General features: G+C 37.5%; 1 protein-coding gene across 4 annotated transcripts in view; it reads left to right on the top strand.

Moving 5' to 3' along the window:
* Window positions 1–21,793, top strand: part of LOC126371436 (uncharacterized) — a 116,352-nt gene extending 94,559 nt beyond the window's left edge. For all 4 annotated transcript variants that reach the window (XM_050016722.1, XM_050016723.1, XM_050016725.1 and 1 more), the window contains exons 2-6: window positions 15,597–18,123; window positions 18,281–18,921; window positions 19,155–19,470; window positions 19,873–20,215; window positions 20,498–21,793. In XM_050016722.1, coding sequence (XP_049872679.1) covers window positions 15,597–18,123; window positions 18,281–18,921; window positions 19,155–19,470; window positions 19,873–20,215; window positions 20,498–20,909 — 4,239 coding nt within the window. In that variant the 3' untranslated portion in view covers window positions 20,910–21,793. The remainder of the gene's footprint in view (window positions 1–15,596; window positions 18,124–18,280; window positions 18,922–19,154; window positions 19,471–19,872; window positions 20,216–20,497) is intronic.
* Window positions 21,794–22,018: the final 225 nt, after the last annotated feature.

The raw sequence follows: 22,018 nt of genomic DNA, 5'->3' as shown, positions 1-22,018 counted from the left end.
TCGCACTATCATACTCGTATTTAACTTTTAATGAGACTTACGGTTTAACTTGTCAACAAAAATAATGTCACATTGTATTAAAGTGTATACATATTCGTACTCGTAACCGTACCATTTCGGACATGGCAAAGTGACGATGTTGTTCTTCAACAGATTAATTTCTGAAAGTTTCTCATAGTTTAACAATATTAGGTTGGTAGTTACTCTTTTTTAGTAGATAATAATATACACATTTTCAAAGAATGACATTCCCTTTCGCTTAATTTAATTTATAAGTTAGGTAATCATTGGCAGCTTTAAACTTTCTTCATTCAGTGGTACCACTATCATGAATAGGCTCTAGCGGTGATAGTCACTCAAGCTTCATTGAAATTGCATAACTACATTAAAGTGTACATAACAGGAATGTTATTCAATCATAACAAATATCTAACAGTGATTCGTAGCAGTCTTACACAGACAGTTTATGTTACTTTCTTGTCTAAAAGCTCTATGTAACCTACAATACAAATACACTTTATTGCACCAAAATAAAAAGAAATAATAACCTACATTATTATAAGATAATAATTAATACACACTGAGAATAATCGGATGGAGTGTTGCTGTCGCTGCATAGGTAATCGATATAATTGTAGAATTTCCAATATCGATAGGAATATCTATATTTATTTAGTTAGGTATCTATATAAAGCAAAGGTTGGTGGTAGGGCTGGCAGAGGAAGACCTAGAAGGATGTACATTAACCAAATTGGAGATGTCCTTAGAAAAGGTTCAATACGATCTACTTTGAACCGCCGCGCGCCGTGCGTGTATGAAACGATTGCTGAATGTGGAGGAAGCAAGAGAAGTATGTCAGGATCGAAGCAAATGGAATTCCATAGTCTCTGCTTACCCCGGTAGGAAATAGGCATGAGTTTAAGTATTTATGTATGTATCGATGTTTAGATTATTTAGGAACTTGAAAACAATCGATCATCAATCGATGTACTTTTTATGTAAAAATATGGTAGGATTTCTATTATAGGATTCATAGGGTACCAAAAGGTACCTTAGCAAGTGTCGAATCTATAACTGATATTCCAGGGGATAAGCGGGTAAAATAAATTAAACTTACCTAAATTAATATTTCTTGGTTTACCGGGGAACCACAATGGGTACCTAAAATTAAATTATTCCGGTGGACATAATACGGGACCCACTCGTCCCCTAAAAACTTTTTGGGGACGAGTGACCACCGCCACCAGATTACCTTACCTTACCTTAGTTGTGTAATTGTGTCCTTCCAAACCATAACAATTTCACCTGTACTAGGCTATCAACGCATAACTTTTTCTTACACATGCTCATATTAACATTACACTTTAGTCGACTTGAAGAACACGTCCAGAATGATAACCATCTTGGAACATTCCCTGTTTTCTTTAGCCCATGTATGTAACACATTCATAATAAACTTGCGAAAGTCACAAGTGAAAACTTGTCAAGACAGCGTAGGTAGACCCGTTTGTTTTTCTCAACAAATAAGACATGTTAAGGCGTTGTTTTTAACAAGAAACAAGATTTTCTTGAGTCTTGTCTCGCCTTATCAGTCAGGCTTTTGTGTGCGTCAAGCTAGCGGCCTCAAAAAAAAAATGGGCACGAAAAAATAATTTGACCATACCAAAAAATAGTACTCTTATTGAAAAAAATAGTACCTGTTGTAAAAAAATTAGTACCATCACGGTTCTGGATTTATAGCCATGTTTTATTGCACTTGCTAGCTTGACGGTGAGCGAAATTTGGCGAGAGTTAACGACAAGGTCTTTCGCTTTGATTTAAACGCCAAAAAATAGTATCGAAATAGTACTCACCCCCTGCAAAATACCGAAAGTAGTACTTCAACGGTTCCAAAGTTATAAAGGTAGTTCTTTGATCCCGCTAGCTTGACGTTTTGAAAATACCTATTATCTGGGGAATGCTTGCATACTTCAGTTTGTAACTAATGTCAATAAACTCGTATGAAATAGTACTCCCTACCATCATAATTTGGACCTGATTCTCTTTGTAGAAATATGTCAAAAAGTCATTATAACCTATGTCATACATTTATCAAGACAAGTACAGTCGCGAACAAAATTATTACACATGGTCAAGAATGTTGTCAGATTTCAGTATTTTTCCCCATTTTTGGGTAAAAATTGGTGACGTGCCAGGGTTGTTAGATGAAAGTAATATCATTGTTGAAACTCTTTGAGTTATTCTACAAATACTGCAAATTGTTTATTAACAAACACTTCGATCCGTAACAAATTCAACATGAAGGTATAAATTATAAAATAAAACAGCAGATTAAAAATGTATTATGATGTATTAAAATCACAGATTGTTTTCGATAAGAACTAGACCCATGCAGCCATTTTCTATTAAAATTAGTGCATATGGGTGTATGCAATAGGAATTTTTTGTAATAGCAGCACTGAAGTGCAAAGAAATGGTAGGGTAGACCTCCAAAATGGCAATACTTACGAATAAATTGTGAGGTTATGTAATTGTCTACGTGACTGTATCAACAACAAATGTATGGCATAGGTTATGATGATTTTTTAACATTTCTACAAAGAGAATCGGATCAAAATTATGATGGTAGGGAGTACTATTTCATACGAGTTTATTGACATTAGTTACATACTGAAGTATGCAAGCGTTCCCCAGATAATAGGTATTTTCAAAACGTCAAGCTAGCGGGATCAAAGAACTGCCTTTATAACTTTGGAACCGTTGAAGTACTACTTTCGGTATTTTGCAGGGGGTGAGTACTATTTCGGTACTATTTTTTGGCGTTTAAATCAAAGCGAAAGACCTTGTCGTTAACTCTCGCCAAATTTCGCTCACCGTCAAGCTAGCAAGTGCAATAAAACATGGCTATAAATCCAGAACCGTGATGGTACTAATTTTTTTACAACAGGTACTATTTTTTTCAATAAGAGTACTATTTTTTGGTATGGTCAAATTATTTTTTCGTGCCCATTTTTTTTTTGAGGCCGCTAGCTTGACGCACACAGGCTTTTACTAAGAAAGCTGTCGATGTAAGGCCGGGTTTCCACTGACGCGAAGATGGGCTGAGAAGAGCGGAGTTGTACAGATTTGACCAATCACAGCGTTCAAGAGGGCGAAAAACGAAGACGCTCTGTCTCTCCCTCACGGTAATTGGTCGATTCCTGCACATCTCCGCACAGCTCCGCGTCAATGGAAACGCAGCCTAATAGATACAGTGGAAAAGTTGCACCTTGATGAGAAAACGAGAAGCGTAGGATTATGGAATAGCACTAGAGAAATAAGCTATCTTATTAATGTAGTTTAAGGCCTCTGTGGTCCAGTGGTTGAGCATTGGGCTCACGATCCGGAGGTCCTGGGTTCGATTTGGAAGGCACGTTAAGCAGTTGGTCCCGGTTACTACTTACTGATGTAAGTAAGTAGTCGTTACATGAGCCATGTCAGGGGCCTTTGGCGGCTCAATAGGAACCCAGGGTTGATGAGGTTGGTTTCAATGTGTAACTATGTTACCTACTGAATAAAGATGTTTTTGGATTTGGGCTATCTTCTACATTCGTTTCATCCTTTATTTACGGCACAACCTATTATACATATAAGCTGGTATTTATACCTAAAACTCACGACACTTTTATTCGAATATTCAAGTTTATGTCTAGAATATCTAAAGTTAGATTCTAGATATAAGAAACTAGAAACTCAGGCCTACATACAGGCATTGACGAAAGTCTTAGGAGTCTACCGTTAGAAATGAATTCCATCAAGAGAATGCCTCGTAACCTGTGCTGCTTGGCTATTTACAGATAGTTGTGTATGTATGTTTTACACAACATTTTTATTGCATTTAATTTTCTATTCAAAATGGCGGTGGTGTAAAAAACTTTCTAATGAAAAGTTTTCTAACGACAAAAGTATTATTATCAATTTGTAAAATAAAAAAGTAAAAATCGCAAAAATTAATTGTGCTCATTTATTCGATTGGTGACCATTTAAAATGTAGGTAATGTGTTCCTATTTCGAAATTATTTTGTTTATCACAAACTTATTTCGGTACTACCGTACCGAAACCGGTTCCTTTTTCTATGGTAACTACTACATAAACCTTAGCCGTGGTAACCCAGACGGAAGAACGCCTGAACCTCACTGTGAGGCCTCAGGTTCGATAGATTATATTATCACGTGTTCAGTGGCGAAGGAAAAATATTGTTAGGAAACCTACATTCCCGGGAAATGCGTTCCGGATGTATGTGACCTAACCTGTATGGGCTCGTTTTACCCTACGCGAGTTGGAAGATCAGACAGACAGACTTCGCTTCTGCTAAAACCGGACCTGTCAAATTTTCAGGTTAGGTAAGCAGACGCCGTGAACGCAGGATAAAACTAGGGTGGTGAGGTGATCAACCTAAATGCGCATTGTTCTATTTTGGCACTTTAGTAGAAAATAGACCAAAGTATACCCAGTGGTGAAACACAATTTGGTTTATACCTTACCCGGTACGCCCCCGAGGTGAAAAACATTTGGGTTAATTTTAAAGCACATTCTATAAGCCTACTTCAAAGCTATCTACCAATTTATTGATCAACAGCAAATCGATTACCTCTCGTCAATTGGGAGCACCTTACAAATGCTAATAAATCAAAACTAACCGAACTGGCAATTATGCCGTCCCATACAGACCTGTTGGAGAGAAAGTTCCAATGGCCTGTAATTATTGTCTAGGATTATATTACCATTTCCTGACAGGATAAATACTGTAAATTACAACTACTTACTTAAGTATCTACTGAGAATCGTGGACACTGCTAAAAGTACAGAATTTGCTTAGAGCTAAGTGTTTATGTTTAGTGTGAATTAAGACCGGAATAGGAACTTTACTTATACATAATATTTTTTTTTGAGGATGATCTTACTTTCGGACAATCGGGTGATCAACCTGTAATGTCCTAACCAAACTAGGGACCACAAAGTAATTTTTGTGATATGTCCCCACCGGGAATCGAACCCAGGACCTCCGGACATCGGATATTGTTCGGATATCGTCACTGGAAAGGCAAAATTACTTAAGCGCCAAGAGGCCATTTTGAGAAAAATCCGATAAAATTATTTTTCATAACTTTTTACCCATTTATCCAATTTCGACGACTTCCACGTAACATTACCTACATAGTTTCTTTTTTTTTCTACATCTAGCAGTTTTAGATACTTTGGGGCTTACGTAATTTTGCCTTTGCAGTGACGATATATAACACTCTCACGTTAACAGAAAGCTCGGTGAGGCGTGGATACTTAGTTCATCTGGCGATAGATGTACTTCTGACTACCCCAATTGGGATATCCCAATCTGTTTCTTATGTTATAAAACTCGCAAGACGGTATTGAACTTTAAACATTATTAAACTTACCTTGCCGTTTATAATCCGTGTGATATAAATAAAAATAATATTTTACTTACGTCACCCTTTCATCACAAGCCCTTTTACGGCGCCATTTTGCATCCACAGACACCCCTAGATATAAAACATGAGAGCAAAAGCTGTTAGCCTTGTTATATGCTATAAAAGTTCCGTTCTCTCTCATAATGTATAAATATTTTTAAAATAATATCCGCTCAGTAATTATCTTTTTAATATTAAAGAAACATTACCTAAAGAAAATGGTCAAATAATTTTAATGTAAGTTCTCCTTGTATTTGCAACCAATATTGGTAAAAGGAATCTCAAGTAAAGATTCGTAAGTACTTTTTACCTACACAAGACTTCGTCTGTAAAAGTGAAATATATATACTGTAATATAAATTTATGACGTAATTTATATACTTACCTACCTATATCTACATATAAAAGTGGACTAATAGTAAAACTAGCATACAATTTAAGTAAACATAGGTATGAATGCATGGGATTAACTGTCTGAGAACTGATACTAGGCAGCTAAATTACTCAATTGTATACCAATATTTTATGTTTATTTTTATTTTTTTTAAAGAACGTCTAGGGCCCTGTGCCGAGGTTGTTCTTGCAGCTTCTTTTCCCCGGCTATACAGGTTGTGAGAAGCTGCAGTAGTTTTAGGCGGATGAGACGTTCGTTATGTAAAATTGACGATTCAAAGTGTAACTATGTTACCTATTGAATAAAGATAATTTTGAATTTGAATTTATTATATATTTACATATACAGTCAACATTTATTGTAAGTTTATCAACAGTTTTAGGACATAATCCATTTTACCTACTACTAGTACTATTCAAAGGCGGAGGACATGAGTCCTATTACGGCTTTGAAATAGACTAGTCTGGGTGCCAACCCACTCGCGTCTACTGCGGGGCGGAAGGCAAGAGAGTAACCACTGCCCTATTTTACCCTAAAAAGTAGCATGGAGAATGCTACACCGAAAAGAGCGTGGCTCTTAAATTAGTGATGATGATATTTTACCTCCATAAGCTGACTCAACCAAACATAATATAATTTTGAACCTGTTTATAGAGCAACCGCTAGCTAACCTCTATGAAATGAAAGGGTCTAAGCTTGTATCATTTCCCAGAAAACAATAATTGCCCCGAACTCGTTCCCACAGTTTATATTAAAATACTTCTTTCTAATATACCTGCTATTAATGTGGCTGCGCAGACGCACCGCAGTGGATCGGACAAGTTCTCATAAATAGGAGATCGCGCGGCTGATGATATTAGACCCAAAAGTAAATCTTGAAGATCATCTTTGTATATGTGTGGAAAATAAAGTAATAATATTTATAATTTTATTACCTGCTTGGCTGTCATTATTACGGTCTATTGTGTCCGCTCTTATTATAATGTAAATTTTGATTTGTCAAAGTTTATAATTGGCCAAATAGATGGCGCCACCATTCAATAATGCAGTCCTGAAACGCGCTATCGAAATTTACACGGCGTTACGCATATATACAACATCCAACATAACACCGCTGGATAGTCGATCCTTAAGTCACACTATCAACTCGTGGCTAGCGGGGTTCTATGCTCTGTTCGATACCCCAATACATCCTTGAGCGGCAGCACACTCTCGCCTCGCCACGTTAAGTTTAAAACAATCAATAAGAATTATGTTATCTGTAAGGTCTGCAATAAACGATAAAATAAATTTGATTTGATCTTCGCAAGGAATGGAAACCAAAATGTGAATGCGATATTCCATATTTAGCGATTTATAGATGATGTGATCTCATTTGATGATCTCACTCTCAGTTCATGGTCGTTGTTTTGTTATTAAACTAGTATAGCTTTCGATTTCGTAATGCCTCTTCGCCTTCTTGGAGGTATATCTTGAAAAAAAAAAAAACAGCACTATTTTTCTGATCAAAAAACATAACACATAATATACATCACGTAGGCAAGGGGTAGGCGGAGGTGTATACATAATAATACCCACAATTCATTATGTCTTAGTCCCATGTAACAGAGAAAACCACGTGATATCAATTGGCTATGATTCAAACATTTTTTTTTTTTTTCAAAAATTCAAATTCAAATCGAATTTAGTGATTTGAAACCGAGCCGGTATTTAAACCCGGTATGCGATGTAAGTTACCTGTTCTTCGAACAGGGATATCACTGAATATTTCGATTTTACATTCATATTATTTTTTTATATTCATGTTTCTTATTAGTACACGGTTAATGTTCAGATTTAAGTAGAAGATTCTACATTATATATTTGATATGTAAGGAACATGACCACTATCCACTTGATAAAATTTGGCAAGCGTAGGCGATTATTGGCAATTTAGCTTGGAAACTAGGTAGAAGTTGTTTAGTGCTAAAGCCAACAGTTGCAACCAAACCCACATGCAGTTTACAGTCATAAACGTTAAGGTCAAAAAAATTACATACAAGGTAACAAGATGATATCGTGGAATGGTTATTTGGTAAAATCAGTGACTAAAGAGCGAATTGTAACGAGGAGTTCGTTCTATAGACGCAGCGAAAGCTACCGACAATAGATATACGTCATACGGCTATTGGTCGAAGACTCGAAGCTGATCCCGAAGATTTTTTGAAAGGGTTGGATTCAAAAAATCTTCGGGAATATTGATTTTAACTTTGCCAAATCCAGGATAGAACAAATAAGCAAACAGATGATGAAGAGCAATAATAATTAGATTTATTAAGCTTGATATTTTTATATTTGGCAATAAAAACTTTAATAAACCTACCAAATGCAAAAACAATTTTATTTCACATTGAAGACCAAAAAGATGTTGGTTTTTTACGGTTTCTTTTGCAATGATTTTGAAAATCATTGGCACATGGATCCTTGAAATTATTAAAAGAGAATAAAAATATTGTATTAAGTATTCAAAAAATATATTTAAAGAAATGTCTTGAAAAGTTAATGTAAGTACGTAACTGTTCCACCCAAAACCATTGGATTAATAATTAATTGAATGTGTGGTATGATTAAAATTAATTTTATGTTAAAAAATAAATAAAACCAATTTATTTCAGGCATTTAACCCATATTTGCATTACAAATATAGCAAGTGAAAAATTATAAAATTAAAATTAATAATTATTTAAGTAAATAAAAAGAATTATTACATTTCATTTTTCATAATTCAGTCAGTCACTATTTATATGTAATATAAGCATAGCCTATAATAAAGTTATGGATCTTGTAATTTTATGTAAATAAATAACACAAATTCAAGTAGGTAATTTTCTTCCTAAATTACGTCTTCCGGGTTTAGTAGGATTATATATTATTTTGACAATCAAAGACAGGTTACTAATCTTCGGAAGCTTTCTAAAGATTACGACAGGGTTTAAATACTTACGAAACGAGTTTCATAAAATAGATTACACATTAATTTCTCTCTAACGATCTACCTAACGATTTCCTGTTCTAAAATATTGAAAGATTGATCAAAACACAAATCAATGTTTAGATTGCATTCAGGTACAAAATTTAAATCTAAAATAAAAATAAAATCGTGGAGACCATTATTTAACTAAGTTGGTGGTGTTTTCACAAAAAATATATATTTTTTGTTTTTTTTTCGCTTCGCTTTTCGAATAAATAGCTCATAATGAAGTAACCACAGCAGTGTAACATCGTAAATCGAGCGCTATCACTTGTGCCAATAATTCATTGCTAATTTACATGTAACAACTGATTTCTTTATTGTAATCTACTTGATATTCACATTATAAGCAAGTTAACCTTACCTACTACTATGGTATTTTGCACCTTTGTAACACCTCAGTTGAAAGGGTTAGGTTAGATTTTTAAATATACTTACAAGAAGAAGAAGATTAGGAGAAAGCGAGAAAAAATCTAAGTACCTACTTATATGAGATGTACCTCTACAATCAAAGAACTAAAGTGCAGTCAGTGAGCCCAGCGAATTATTTGTAAACAGTGGTGAAATTATGAACCATTAGTTGTCACAATTATAAAATTTATGTTTTTCTATGTGTTTTTGGTCTATTACAGAAACGATATGTAACCAGGAGGTCTTAAGTGCAACCAGTTTTATTACTTTGCAAGAAACTGATTGGACTTTTGCACCCTATCGTACATAAGTACATGATAGTTATTACTCATGACATGACGGTCGGTACACAGCTAATTACCACGACAAAGCCACGTTTACCGGCAACTCCATACATTCTATTTTGCAAGCCATCTGAGGCCGCGTGCGCACGCGCAAGAAAGAGCGACGTCCTTGGTATAATGGCAGATGCTACGAAAGTGTGTCGCGATCGTTCTTAGGTTATTTATTATAATACCCTCGTTTGTTTACTTGCTGAAAATAAAGGTTATTTTTGGGCGACTATTTCGTAAAGGGTAAACAATTATTTTTTAAATTAAAATTAAAAGTAGGGATTTTGTCTCAGTGTCTGAACTGGATAAAGAACTAAAAGAAGATATAAGTTTTTCTGTTGAAAAAACTAAGTGGGGGCGGGGTAATTAAATGACAACCTTATCCCAACTATTTTTCACCGCCTATTTTTTACTAAGTATGAAAGTATCTAATTTAAAAAAGAAAATGGGACAATATAATTTCTAGAATGCTAAGGAAAATTGACTTCTTGAGATATGAAAAAGATAGAAGTCTGAAAATTGAAGCTAATTTTTAAACCCATATGTTCTATGTTCCTTTTTATAAGAAAGTATTCAAAAAGTAAGTAGGTACTCACAATTGAATAGAACGTGGGTCGATTAAAAGGCTAGTATTTATTCAAGTTGTTATTGAGTATACAAAAGTAAAACCTTGTTGTATTTGGGTCGGCACCTTCTATGGTCGGAATGCGGTGAAATTGAGGCGTCATGCATATCAGAATACTAGTGTAGAGTACGTAACATACATACATACATACATAAACTCACGCCCGTAATCCCAAATGGGGTGGGCAGAGCCACAAGTAATCAAAGACAACTTGCAGCCACTGTTGATACGAAGTCCTAAGATGGATATGATGAACCTTATGGTGATAAGGGATCAGCCTATCGCCCATAACATTAGTCCATCATGTTAGAGGACACAATCCCTCTGTCGGTTTTTACGACATGCCCGGGAAGACAAGCAGCTGAACGTGTTCTATGTTTTTTATTTGCTCCCAGAACAGCATAGAAGCAACATACATTTATACATACATTTATACATATTTCCCGTTGGGGCAGGCTGACTCCTCTTAGCTTTGGCATAACGGCTGTGCTACGGACACGGGGGGGTTTACTCGGTGCGAGCACCGCGGTGGGGTGGGGGGTTACAATGTTACGTATATAACGGTAACTCTCCGCCCCGCACCAAATCGCGCGCGGAGATTTACCTCACCCCCTCTGCGGGTCTTACTTCAGTTTTAAACAGCCCTAAGCCACTAAGAAGTGAAGGAGAGCGCGTGCGGAATGTCAGTCTCACTCGCACACGTTAGGCGGTACACAAGAATGAAATTTTTGTATGGACAGTGATTCGTCTGATACCAGGAAAGATAAACTTTTTTATTCGCTTCCTAACCGCAGAGAATCCCCAAAAGGCGGTAGGTAAGCCACAATACCTCGGTGTTCCAAATTCGCCTCATCACGTTATTCATTACATACAAACGACTATTACACCATTGTCGGATGAAACCGTCTTATACCGCGCTAAGTTTGGATTCTTTGTTACCTCAGTTCTTATTACAATCGTAATACTTACTTACAACCCATTCTTGCTATAAGTCATTGGAGAATGGTACTGGATAGACTGAGCCTTTGCTTGAAGGTCGTTTTGAGTCGATAACTTGATAATGTTATGTTAAATGGTATTAGTGAGACCTAGATTTGATATACTTGGTGGCTTGGTTTAATTAATACCGCTCTGAGAGACACTTCAGAACCCGGATGCCGACCCCGCCGGCGTGGTCGACGATTTCCCTCAATCAGCGCTTACCGCTATCGACCCACTAGGGTCGATTAATTCTTTTAATTATTTTCCCTCTCAGGCGACGCCCTGATCCGAGGTTCGCGCCCAACTGGGCACCCGCAAGCGTGTTTGTACCGGGTGAGAGCCTTCAGCGCTCCCCATTTGTCCGGCCAAGTAGTTAATGCCATCTGCGGCAAATCTACAATAAGTCAAGTCAAAAAAAAGTAGGGTCACGGGTTTGAATTCCGGCTAGGGTATACCACTGAATTTGAATTTATGTTTGGATCATAGATACTTAATTGGTACTTATCACATGGTTTCCAGACTCGCCCCTATTACGTGGAACTTAAACATAGCTGGTGTGAAGTGGATGTGTATACTATGTACCTCTGCTTACCTTCGGGAATATTTTAAAATGTCGGTTGTTTCCGCCATAATCGATCTCTCTAAAATCACCACTGGACTAGTGGTCCATTACGATCAAGATTGGAATTCAAAAAACATCTTTGAATTATTGAACGAAGTCGGGTAGGTCTTTTTCTAAAGTAACGCTTATCTGTTGATTCGACTTGGATTAAATTCTATAAATCGATTTAAAAAGTTTTCGAACTAATTTGGACGCAACGGCGCATTTCTAAAGAGATTGGCTGAGAGATGGACATTTTGTTGCCAATCGAAATTGTTTAAAAAAGTACAGCTACCTATTATGGGTCTAAAATAAAATCATTTTTAATTTGAAACTATTCCGATTAAAATTTAAAAATAATCCTTTAATCTACAAAGAATATTGTTCCTTTTTCAAAGAATCAAACAAATTCCTAGCTAAGCTACCAGAGAAGGATAGGTTAGGTTAGGTAGGAAGGTAAGGTACCTAAACTATTTACGTATGCAACGCGTATGCGGATGTCAGGATGTTCATACGCATGCTTATTTCCACGTTAAGATACCACCGTAATCCGAAAACATACACTTTTATTTTTGTTACATAATTACATACATACACAAGTTCACGCCTATTACAGGTAAGTAGAGACTGGAATTTGCTTCGATCCTGACACACTTCTCTTGCTTCCTCCATATTCATCTTTATCTTTAATAATAATAATATCTTTATTTCGTACCATTAAAGCCTTAAATATATGACAATATTTGTTTACATTTATAAATATGTAGTTACAGGCTGTGACATAATTGCTATGAGTCGGCTGTTATCTCTAAAAGTTTTAAAACTGAGCTAAGGATACCAGCTACCATCAATCGTTTCGTTTATATTTTTTTATTATTAAAGCTTTTTCCCGCGGATTCGCTCGCGTTAAAATCGGGATAACATGGTTCCCCTTTCCTAATTTACCAATTTTGAGCTTCCTACCTTGAAAACTGCGAAAAATCCCATATAAAATTTCACCTCTTCTTTTAAGTTGGTTTTGCAAAAAAAAAATGATACACGATTTTTTGTTAGTCAACAAATAGTGCGCATACCAATTTTTAGCTTTCTACCTTCAAAATTGCGGAATGCTCCATACAAACTTCCACACTCCATTTTAGGGAAGTGGGGGATTAGAAAGAAACAAAAAATAGTCTATGTCACTCTCCATCACTTCAACTATCTCTACTTAAAAAAAACACTTCAATTCGTTGCTTCGTTTTGGCGTCAAAGACGGACAAACAAAACTCACAATTTCGCATTATAATATTAGTATGGATTTTTACCCAACACAAATAATAATGTGTATGTTACTTAAACAATAGACGGTAGTTTACTATTGTCTCTACGTCCCAAAACAATTAAGTGATCATTAATTACTATTATGACTATTGTTGACACTACTGTGTGGTTAAAGTAGGACTATACTGGAAACAAAGTAAATAATGTTGTCGATTCTGGTAGCCACCAACTTAATTTGACAGGATTTCTCTTCGCGGGTTGGAAGGTAGGTAATTTTCACGTGGTGTGGTGAAGATAGGAAGAGGAAACCCACATTCCCGAGAAATGCATTTTCCTTTCGCAGGCTGGTAGGTAGAGTAAAAAACCGGACTCAAATCTTCAGGTTATGTAAGCGGACTCTGTGACAACGGGATATCGCTAGAGAGATGACGATGATTGCAGAAAGAATGTTCTGCGAGGAGTACGCAACACCTAAGGTTCAACTTGGCTGTGTGAGCTATATTTCTTTGCCTACCCACGAACATAATTAACATAAAAAATACCCATGATTCAGACCATGGTATAATAAAACCATGGTTCAGACCACTTTTTTTTTGTTTAGGTTTTCCCCGTAGGGTAAGGCAAAGGGAACTATGCCCATACAGCCATGTCTTACGTATTTTTTTTCTTGATGATTAATGAAATGATGAAAGGTGATGATGATGAAACCTAAGCCCCCACCCTCGGAGTAGACTCCTACTCCGAACCCCAAACGAATTAACTCAAAAGTCCGCATAAACTTTCGAGTTATGAAGCGGCTTCCTGCCACGAAGCAAAAATAGGCAGATACACTTTGTTTATTGAATACTCCGATATAATAACACTGTCGCGAATGTCTTCCGACTAACTTAATGCGATCATTAACCACAAAACACCACTTCGTATTAATTATTTAGATTATTCAATGAAGACAGCAACTGGCCTATTTTTTAATATATTCATATGAAATAATATCACTATTATTATCTGACACCATTCTATATAAATCCTAAAGTATTCTACGCAAAAACCGCAGTATCCATATAAAACTTTACACAACGTGGCCTTGTTCATCTACCAACAAGGTCCAGTTACAATTGACCTTCGCCACCGTCCTTTACTGGAGAATGTCACCTGTACTAACCAATCCACTATCAACTCTGTAATATGATAATTAGTTGTCATTAAATTACATCTAGTCACAGTGGACCTGGTTCACCAGCTTGCTTCTCAAACGGGGAGCGCTGGCGTAGAATAAGGAATAACACTAAGTACGTATAGAAAGGTAACTCTCCCAGCGACTGAGCTAGGTTTACCTCACTCTAGATCTTAGGAGTCTTCAATCGTATGGGCAGCAGACGTCACACACACAGATGCGCGTGTGATAACGTCAATGTGTAGTGTCTGTGCAAAACGAGGTTTTTGTATGGAATGTTTGGGGTGTACCCCGGCACCACCGGACTTACACCAATGAGATATTAATTTATCACAGTTGGCTCGAGCTTTCCAGGCAGCGATACGGCTCACCACCTAACACGCGGATCCAACAGAAAGTTCGGTGTGGTGTGGGTACTTATTTCATCACTACATTGTTATGCAGGATATATTATGTATAGGAGTAGTCAGAGGATAAAGTCAGGAGCTAAAGTACCTAGAATGGTACTCGAGTAAAAGCTCACGGACTTTCGATTGAAGGCACGCATCTGAAGATAGATTCCCTAAAGGTAGATTAGGTGAGAGGCGGATCTCTTGTCACTAAAAGTTTCATCATAATCCATTTTACGACTTTGTCTCAACAGTGGCTTCAAGTTGTCTTTGATTACTAATGGCTCTGTCCACCCCATTAGGGATTACGGGCGTGAATTTATATATGTACTTATGTAATTGTATAAATTACACATGCATTACATAGTAGTTTTAGCCGGATGAGACGTTCGTTATGTAAAAAATGACGATTCAAAGTGTATCTATGTTACCTACTGAATAAAGATACAATTTGAATTTGAATTTGAATATCACTGACAACCAAAGAGCATCTTTCCATCGTTTCACCGCACCACTATGAATATTTGATTAGCAAGTACCTGCGCCGGCGACATCCATACTTGATGTTTGCAGAGAAAGTACATATTTACACACAGGTCTTGCGCATTCTAACGGTGTAAATGTCATAGGCGAAAGCAAGTAGAAAATATTTGAAAAGGATTCTAACAATATACACGATTCACGACAACAACGCCATTTCAATAGCTTATTTCGTAATTGTTGTATCACTATTAAGCGTTGAGAATACAAAAACTGTTTCTCGCTAAACTTGCTAAAATATGTAGAAAGTCTTGAACAATAGGTATAATATGTCACTAAGAATATAATATTATGTCACTATTGTAGTGTGTCTCTCCTGAGCAAAGGTCCTCTCTCTTCTTCCCCGGTTGCCTATCCAGGCAGATGATTATCTTTTAACGATCTAATAAGAAATTTATTTTTCTTTCCAGAATGCCAGTTACGTGATCAACAGACGATATTCGAAGGGCAAGATGTCGCCGGTTTGCCACAACTTCGTGCAAAACGCCTGGAAGAAGGACTTCTGCTCCAACTGCTTCAAGTCGCGCGAGGAACACGTCAAACAAGAGAGGCAGACAGACGGAGCCAAGTATCTCGCTACTCCCTTCCAAAACAGAAGCACATTCTTCAAGAAATCACCACCGAGCATTCTTAAAACACATCCAAAGAAGAAAAGCAAACGAAACGTCAGATTCCCTGAAGCAGTATGCAGCGTCATAGGCTACGGAGGCGACGACTGGTCTGATGGAGAAGAATTCGAAGTGTCGGAAGAAAACGAGGACGAAGATCCTTTCCCAGACACCGAGGAAGAAAGGGAGCTTCACAGAATCACAAAAAGTAACACAGACTTCAATACTGTTAAAGCTAATCTTCTAGGAGATTCTACAGCGAAATCGTACACTTCTTTAATGCTTGGAAAGATGCAGACAGATTCAGACGGCAAAAAGAAAACTTTGATGGTCTCTGTAACTCCATTCGGTCAAGATAAGGGTCCTAGTATTAAGTCTCACATTCGCAAACCCGCCGTTGTAAATGTATCCGACCCACCTTCAGACGATACGTCGAATAGTTATAAAACGAACATAATTTTATCATCCTACATAAAATCAGAATCTGAAACTATAATCAGTTCTGAAGGTGTGAATACTACTACAGAAGGAATATGCACAGAAAAGTCTTTGTTGGAAGAGATATCAGAGACTCTTAAACAGAATAGAATTGCTAACGGCACAGATATAAATTTGACATCTAATGAAAGCAGTAAACCTGCAGTGGTTGAAGGGAAGATGAAAGAGAGTATGTCTGATGACTTTGACAAAAAAGAGATGACTGAAACGAAAAAGAATAGCCTTGTTAGGAAATCGCCACTCCCAAAAACTCAGGAGAGGCCTAAAGTAAATCTCAGTCGATCAGAGTTCAAATTCTGTAAAATAAATATTGAAAGTAGTAGTGTTGACTCTGCTGTGGGTACTCTTAATTCTACAGCTAACAACTCTTTAGCTTCTGACGATGAGAGCTTTAGTGGACGAACTGATTCCGACAACGACGACAGCGGTCACTTTTCAGAGCCATCTAAAGGCGAAGAAACAGTTAAGATAAAAGTTTTCAATGAAACAGATAAGAACATTAAAATGTCACCAGTTGGTCAGCTTAGAAAAGTTGATGGTCAAGCTAATAGTGGTTACTCTACATTCCAGAGTCCTATTATAGATATGCCTCCAATAATACCGAAACAACCGGAGACAATTTTCTCTGCTGACGCCAGTCGGGAGTTAGCTGGTGAACCAGACGGAAGGGCAGACCCAGATGAGTCTATGGAAGCACCTGCACTACCTAACAGTCCCATACCTGTGATGGATCCGCGACCATCCTTCTTACACGGCATCATTACTGAAATCATGCCCAGCAACAAACCGGCTGTGCCAGAGAAACCGAAACTGCCAGTCAAACCAGTAATAAAACAAACTACAAAGAAAAGCGTAATTACAACGCACCAACAACAGACTGTTATGCATTTACAAATAACGAAGAAGGAAGAAGAAGAAAAAGCCATAAGATGTTTAAGCGAGGAGAAAAATAATGAAATTACAGAAGTTCAAGAAGACAAGTCTGAAACTATCTACTATGCAAAACCAGTACTGACAAAACAAGACAGTGATACGTCCTTACACAGCCTTTGTAAGCGAAAAGCACCAACACCACCATCATCACCCTCAGCCCATTCCGAAGACAGTAACATCAGTAATATTTACCAAAGAAATACAAACGGGTTCATGAAATCTGACTCACCTGTTGTCAGGGAAATGGAGAAGAGAGAGCGGGCTACTATTAGTGCGGCATCTTCGGTGCCCAAACCAAAACCTGTCGAAGAACCTGTCCAGATACAAGAAACCAAGAAAGCTGACATGGCTCCAACTCCCGAACCCGCACCAAGGAGAAACATCTCTTTATCCCACGACAATTTACTCCTAGAAGAAAAGCGTAAGGGTAAATATAAGTTTTCGATCAAAAAACTGCTTCGCATTGGTTCATCGAAGGACTTGGATAAGAAAGAGCTAACTGTCCCTGTTATCCCTAAACTGTCGAGTAAACCTGAAGAGATTTACGATTACGCGCCAAAGCCGAAGCCTCGGCTTGTTATCATTCACCCTTTAGATATAAATGGGACAAACGTGGAAGTGGTGAAACCGAATGAGATTTCGGAGTTGCGTCGATTGAGCCATGATGACGTATCGTCGATATACAGTGGTAGTAGTACAACTGAAGGTGAAAGCCCGAAGATTATAAGCAAACCTCCTCCTCCGCCACGTCAGTCCAGTGAAGATAACAAAGCGGTCTCGAGTGTGCCGAAACCTGCAAGACCACCGCCCCCAAAGTCTGCTGCGTTGCAGAAGAAGCAAAAACTGCAAGCGTGGGCAACACCCCCTACGAAGCAAGATAATATATACGCTAATTTAGGTAAAACACATTCTTATACTTACTTTAATTTAATTTTGGTAAATAGTAGATAATTTATGTTTTTTTAGCGCAGATAAACTATGAATTAAAAGACACGATCATAAAATATAGGGAAATAATAATATGTCTGACTGAAGTTTGTTTTGTAAAATTTCAGGAGAGATCAGATCAGCCCTTGCCCCAAGGAAACCCGAACGGACGGCGAGCATGCGCGAGAGAGAAGCACATTTAGAGCTACCAAAACGTAGAAACGCTATCGATGACGACAAAGATGAGGTCGACGATGGTCCGCAAGAACTAGTCCAAGCCACTAACGAGCCAGTAATCCACAGTTACGATGACGTGTACAACTCTAAATACGACGAAGAAGCGTGTGATTCAGCGAAAAATAGTGACAGCGATTATGAATACGTTCACCATCAGCGATCGAGTTCTCCGGAATGCGACGCTGCGATCAAACCTAGAGAGAATGTCGAAACCAGAAACGAAGCAAGGAAAAGCGACGGCGAGAGCAATGGCGACTTCCCGAAATACGTGAACAGCTTCAACAGGACATCTCTACCCTACTGCGGCAGCGAAACCGAATCTGAAATCTACTCTCCGTATAGTTTCTATAGCCCGGCTGACACAATCGACAGTCCCACAAACGATGATTACCAAAACGACATGACCCCAAAAACAACCACAAACAAACTCAGAGTAAGGAAAGGTAGAAGCGTGGTGCACAAGAACTTGGAAGATAATTACGGCGCCGTCGTTATAGCGAATCACGAAGCGCTCGCGCAGGTTTTAGAACAGGTAATTTATGTGATTATTTCGCTGTATATCCGCTAGCAATCAGTACTTTGAAATACTTTGAAAATACGGTTGGAATTCTTGTTTAATCAAATACTTTGATCTGATAGTTCGCTTGCAGGTATTTGAATGTTCAATTCAGGCCTCTCTATATTAATTAAATGAGCTCCTATAAATTTTGATTCATAAAGCAAAATAATTTTAAACCATACAATCAAATAATTTTCATATTTCAGGTACAACAAAGTGCAACAATGCAATCATCACTCCGCGGACTGAAAGCGTGCACTAACCTCCGATGGAGTGACTTCTCTATCCAGCCGCTGAAGACTTTCGTCAAAGCTGGCAAGAGGATCTTCTACCCGGCCATATGGAACTCCAGTCAGGGGCCAGTAAATGTGACCCTGATGCTTCATAAGGAACAGATGGCATCTCAGATGATCTGCCAGCAATCTGTGCAACCTCAAACGCTGAGTCTGAACGCAATCACGGAGTTTTGCGATCTTGTGCCACTTCAACAATTTGGCGAGGAAGGAGAAGATTTAGTGCAAGGTAATTATCATTTAAGTACTTCGCCTTAGCTTAACGAATATTAACATATGCCAATAGCCGGGATTGACGATTATACATGTCGGAGGCCTTCAGGCGGCTTGAAATCTCTGGTGAATGGGTTGGCTACTATCCAAAAACACCTTTACCATCCCGCATTGGAGCAGCTGATGAAGTATGCCTTTGCTAATTAGGGAGAGACCTGTGCCCTGTTCTATACCGAAACAGAGCAATGTGTCGAGAGTGTAGTCTATACGAGTACTAAGCCTACGTTGGCTAAAGTACTTTTTGTTTACGTCGCGATGATATACCTACAGTAAAATAATTACAGAAAAAATTCTTAATCAATTTTCTTCAGTCCTGAATTTCATATATCTATAATCACAAAACAATTTCACTTTCCAGCTACAATCGTCGTTCTAGCGCACGCTCAAGTCGACACCATCCAGTCTTACGGCGAGAGTCTCCACGCCGGTGAAGGTCTCACCACCAAGGAATACCAATTGGTGCAGACTGAGCAAATCCATGAAGCTATATTCATGATGCTTCAACTCATCAATGGATTGAAATGCCTCCAAGCGAGAGGCGTGGAGGAGGTTTCTGAGACTCTAACGTCATTCATCGCGTTAAAGGAGATTCAGCCGATATCTCATGGAAGCACGTTGAATCTACCCTCGCCTGATGATAGGCTGAACTCGCTGTGGGCACCGAAGACTAACAGCTATGGACGATTATGCATATTACAAGGGTAAGGTTGTTACGAATGGATATCTTTTTAGTTAAATTATCAATTTTAGTCCCCAATTATTTAAATCTAAACTATCATTCAAATAAGTTGATGGACTTTGAATTCTGAGTGCAACATTCTATGATAAGAATCACATAGAATATTTTTATGTTAACGATAATGACATTAAATGTCTGTCTGGGTACCCTAACCTGCTGGATAAGTTCCAATTAGTATCAGCTGTCAGAAAGAGCTGTTGTATTTACCATAAGGATCTTAACACAAATCGTGTTTTCTTTTCAGATTGAGCGAAGAGATCAACTGCAGCAAAACAGCAGACGACGAACATCTCAATTCTCTTTGTAAATGTGCTATCAGGGCCGTCGAGATCTTACTACCTGGCGAGAAACTGACCCCACTCTTGAAAGAACTATTGGACCAAGAGCGTGCTATATCACTGAACCAGGCGAAATCTGTCCTTGAATTCATGCTCTGGGGGCCTTTAGACGTAGTTCAAGGGGTACCAGTCGAGGAAAGAGAGCTTTCGCTACAAAGGTGGTTGGACCTAGAAAGGGCGACGGTTTTACACGGATTGGTGAGGACAAGGGTCCAACTAAATGTGTTCGAGCAGTTGCATTTGATGTTCTTGGTGCGGTCGACGGCGAAGGCGATGTGTGAAGCGTCTGTCCTACTGGAAAAAGCAAACGTTTATTGAATTGTAAAATGTTTATTAAGCTTTATTGGGGATGCCTCGTTTAGTTCGGGATTTAAAGATTTTTGTTTAACTTCAAATTACTTATTTCTGATATTCATGTGCTGTCGTAACATATGTTTGGGATTCCGTGATTAATAGGGATTTATTTTATTTTATTAAATATACTTACAGGTACATAATACGTACAAAGTTATTGTTATTCTGAATCTTTTTTGTTATATTTTAAATCATTTTGTAAAATAAATACGAGGCGTCCCAACTTATTTCTAAGTTTTATTTAGATTAGTTAGGCACCTGAAAGACTTGATTATATTAGTTTTAAAAGTTGTTATATTTTATTGTATTTAAAAAAAATGCATTGTCGAATATTGAACTTAACTTGCCAAGGGCATTTCTGTTTGAATATAACGAATAATGACGATTTATTGCTAACGTCCTTGACAAAATGGCGCGAATTAGGATTTATATTTTGCCATCATTCATTATTGAAACAATATTATGAAAGTGTGACAAGGACCAAGGACAATCTTCAAGCCATCAATCAAATAGACTAAAAAAAGTAAAAATGCGTCAAATCGAGTGCAAAAGTGTTAAAGTTAAAATTATTGTTTCTCTGTTTGACTATACTTTTGCCATGTAACTGATTCTTTACAATGGGACAAAAATATTATAAAGAAAACAATTTGGGTGCCAATAATAGTCTGAAGTCAATATACTCATTATACGTCTCTGGTGCCTTTAATAATGTATTATACACGTACTGTACATTTTGCGCATGTAATTTATATTATTCTATTATATCTGTAGACTAAAGGACCGCGGTCGAAATTTACTTATTTTTATTAAGTTTCATCGAATATAAATACACAGATTTCTAATTACAATTTGTTGTTTTATTGTCTTATATTTATGTAATGTCGACGTAACTACATTCATAGTAACCCTCCTTGTGGTGTCGACGTAGTTGGTTAAAAAACAAAAATGTCTATGGTCTCACCGTGAAGCTCAAACTACACTGATGCGGTAACACGTACCTACTGAAGTGTGCACACGAAATAACAAAATGAAATAGTAATCTTAAAGTATTCAATCGCCTCTACGTGGCTTGA

This window comes from Pectinophora gossypiella, chromosome 12 (genome assembly GCF_024362695.1).
Source record: "Pectinophora gossypiella chromosome 12, ilPecGoss1.1, whole genome shotgun sequence".
NCBI classification, from domain to species: Eukaryota; Metazoa; Arthropoda; class Insecta; order Lepidoptera; family Gelechiidae; genus Pectinophora; species Pectinophora gossypiella.
Note: the sequence above shows the minus strand (reverse complement) of the source record. Positions and strands in the feature narration are given on the sequence as shown.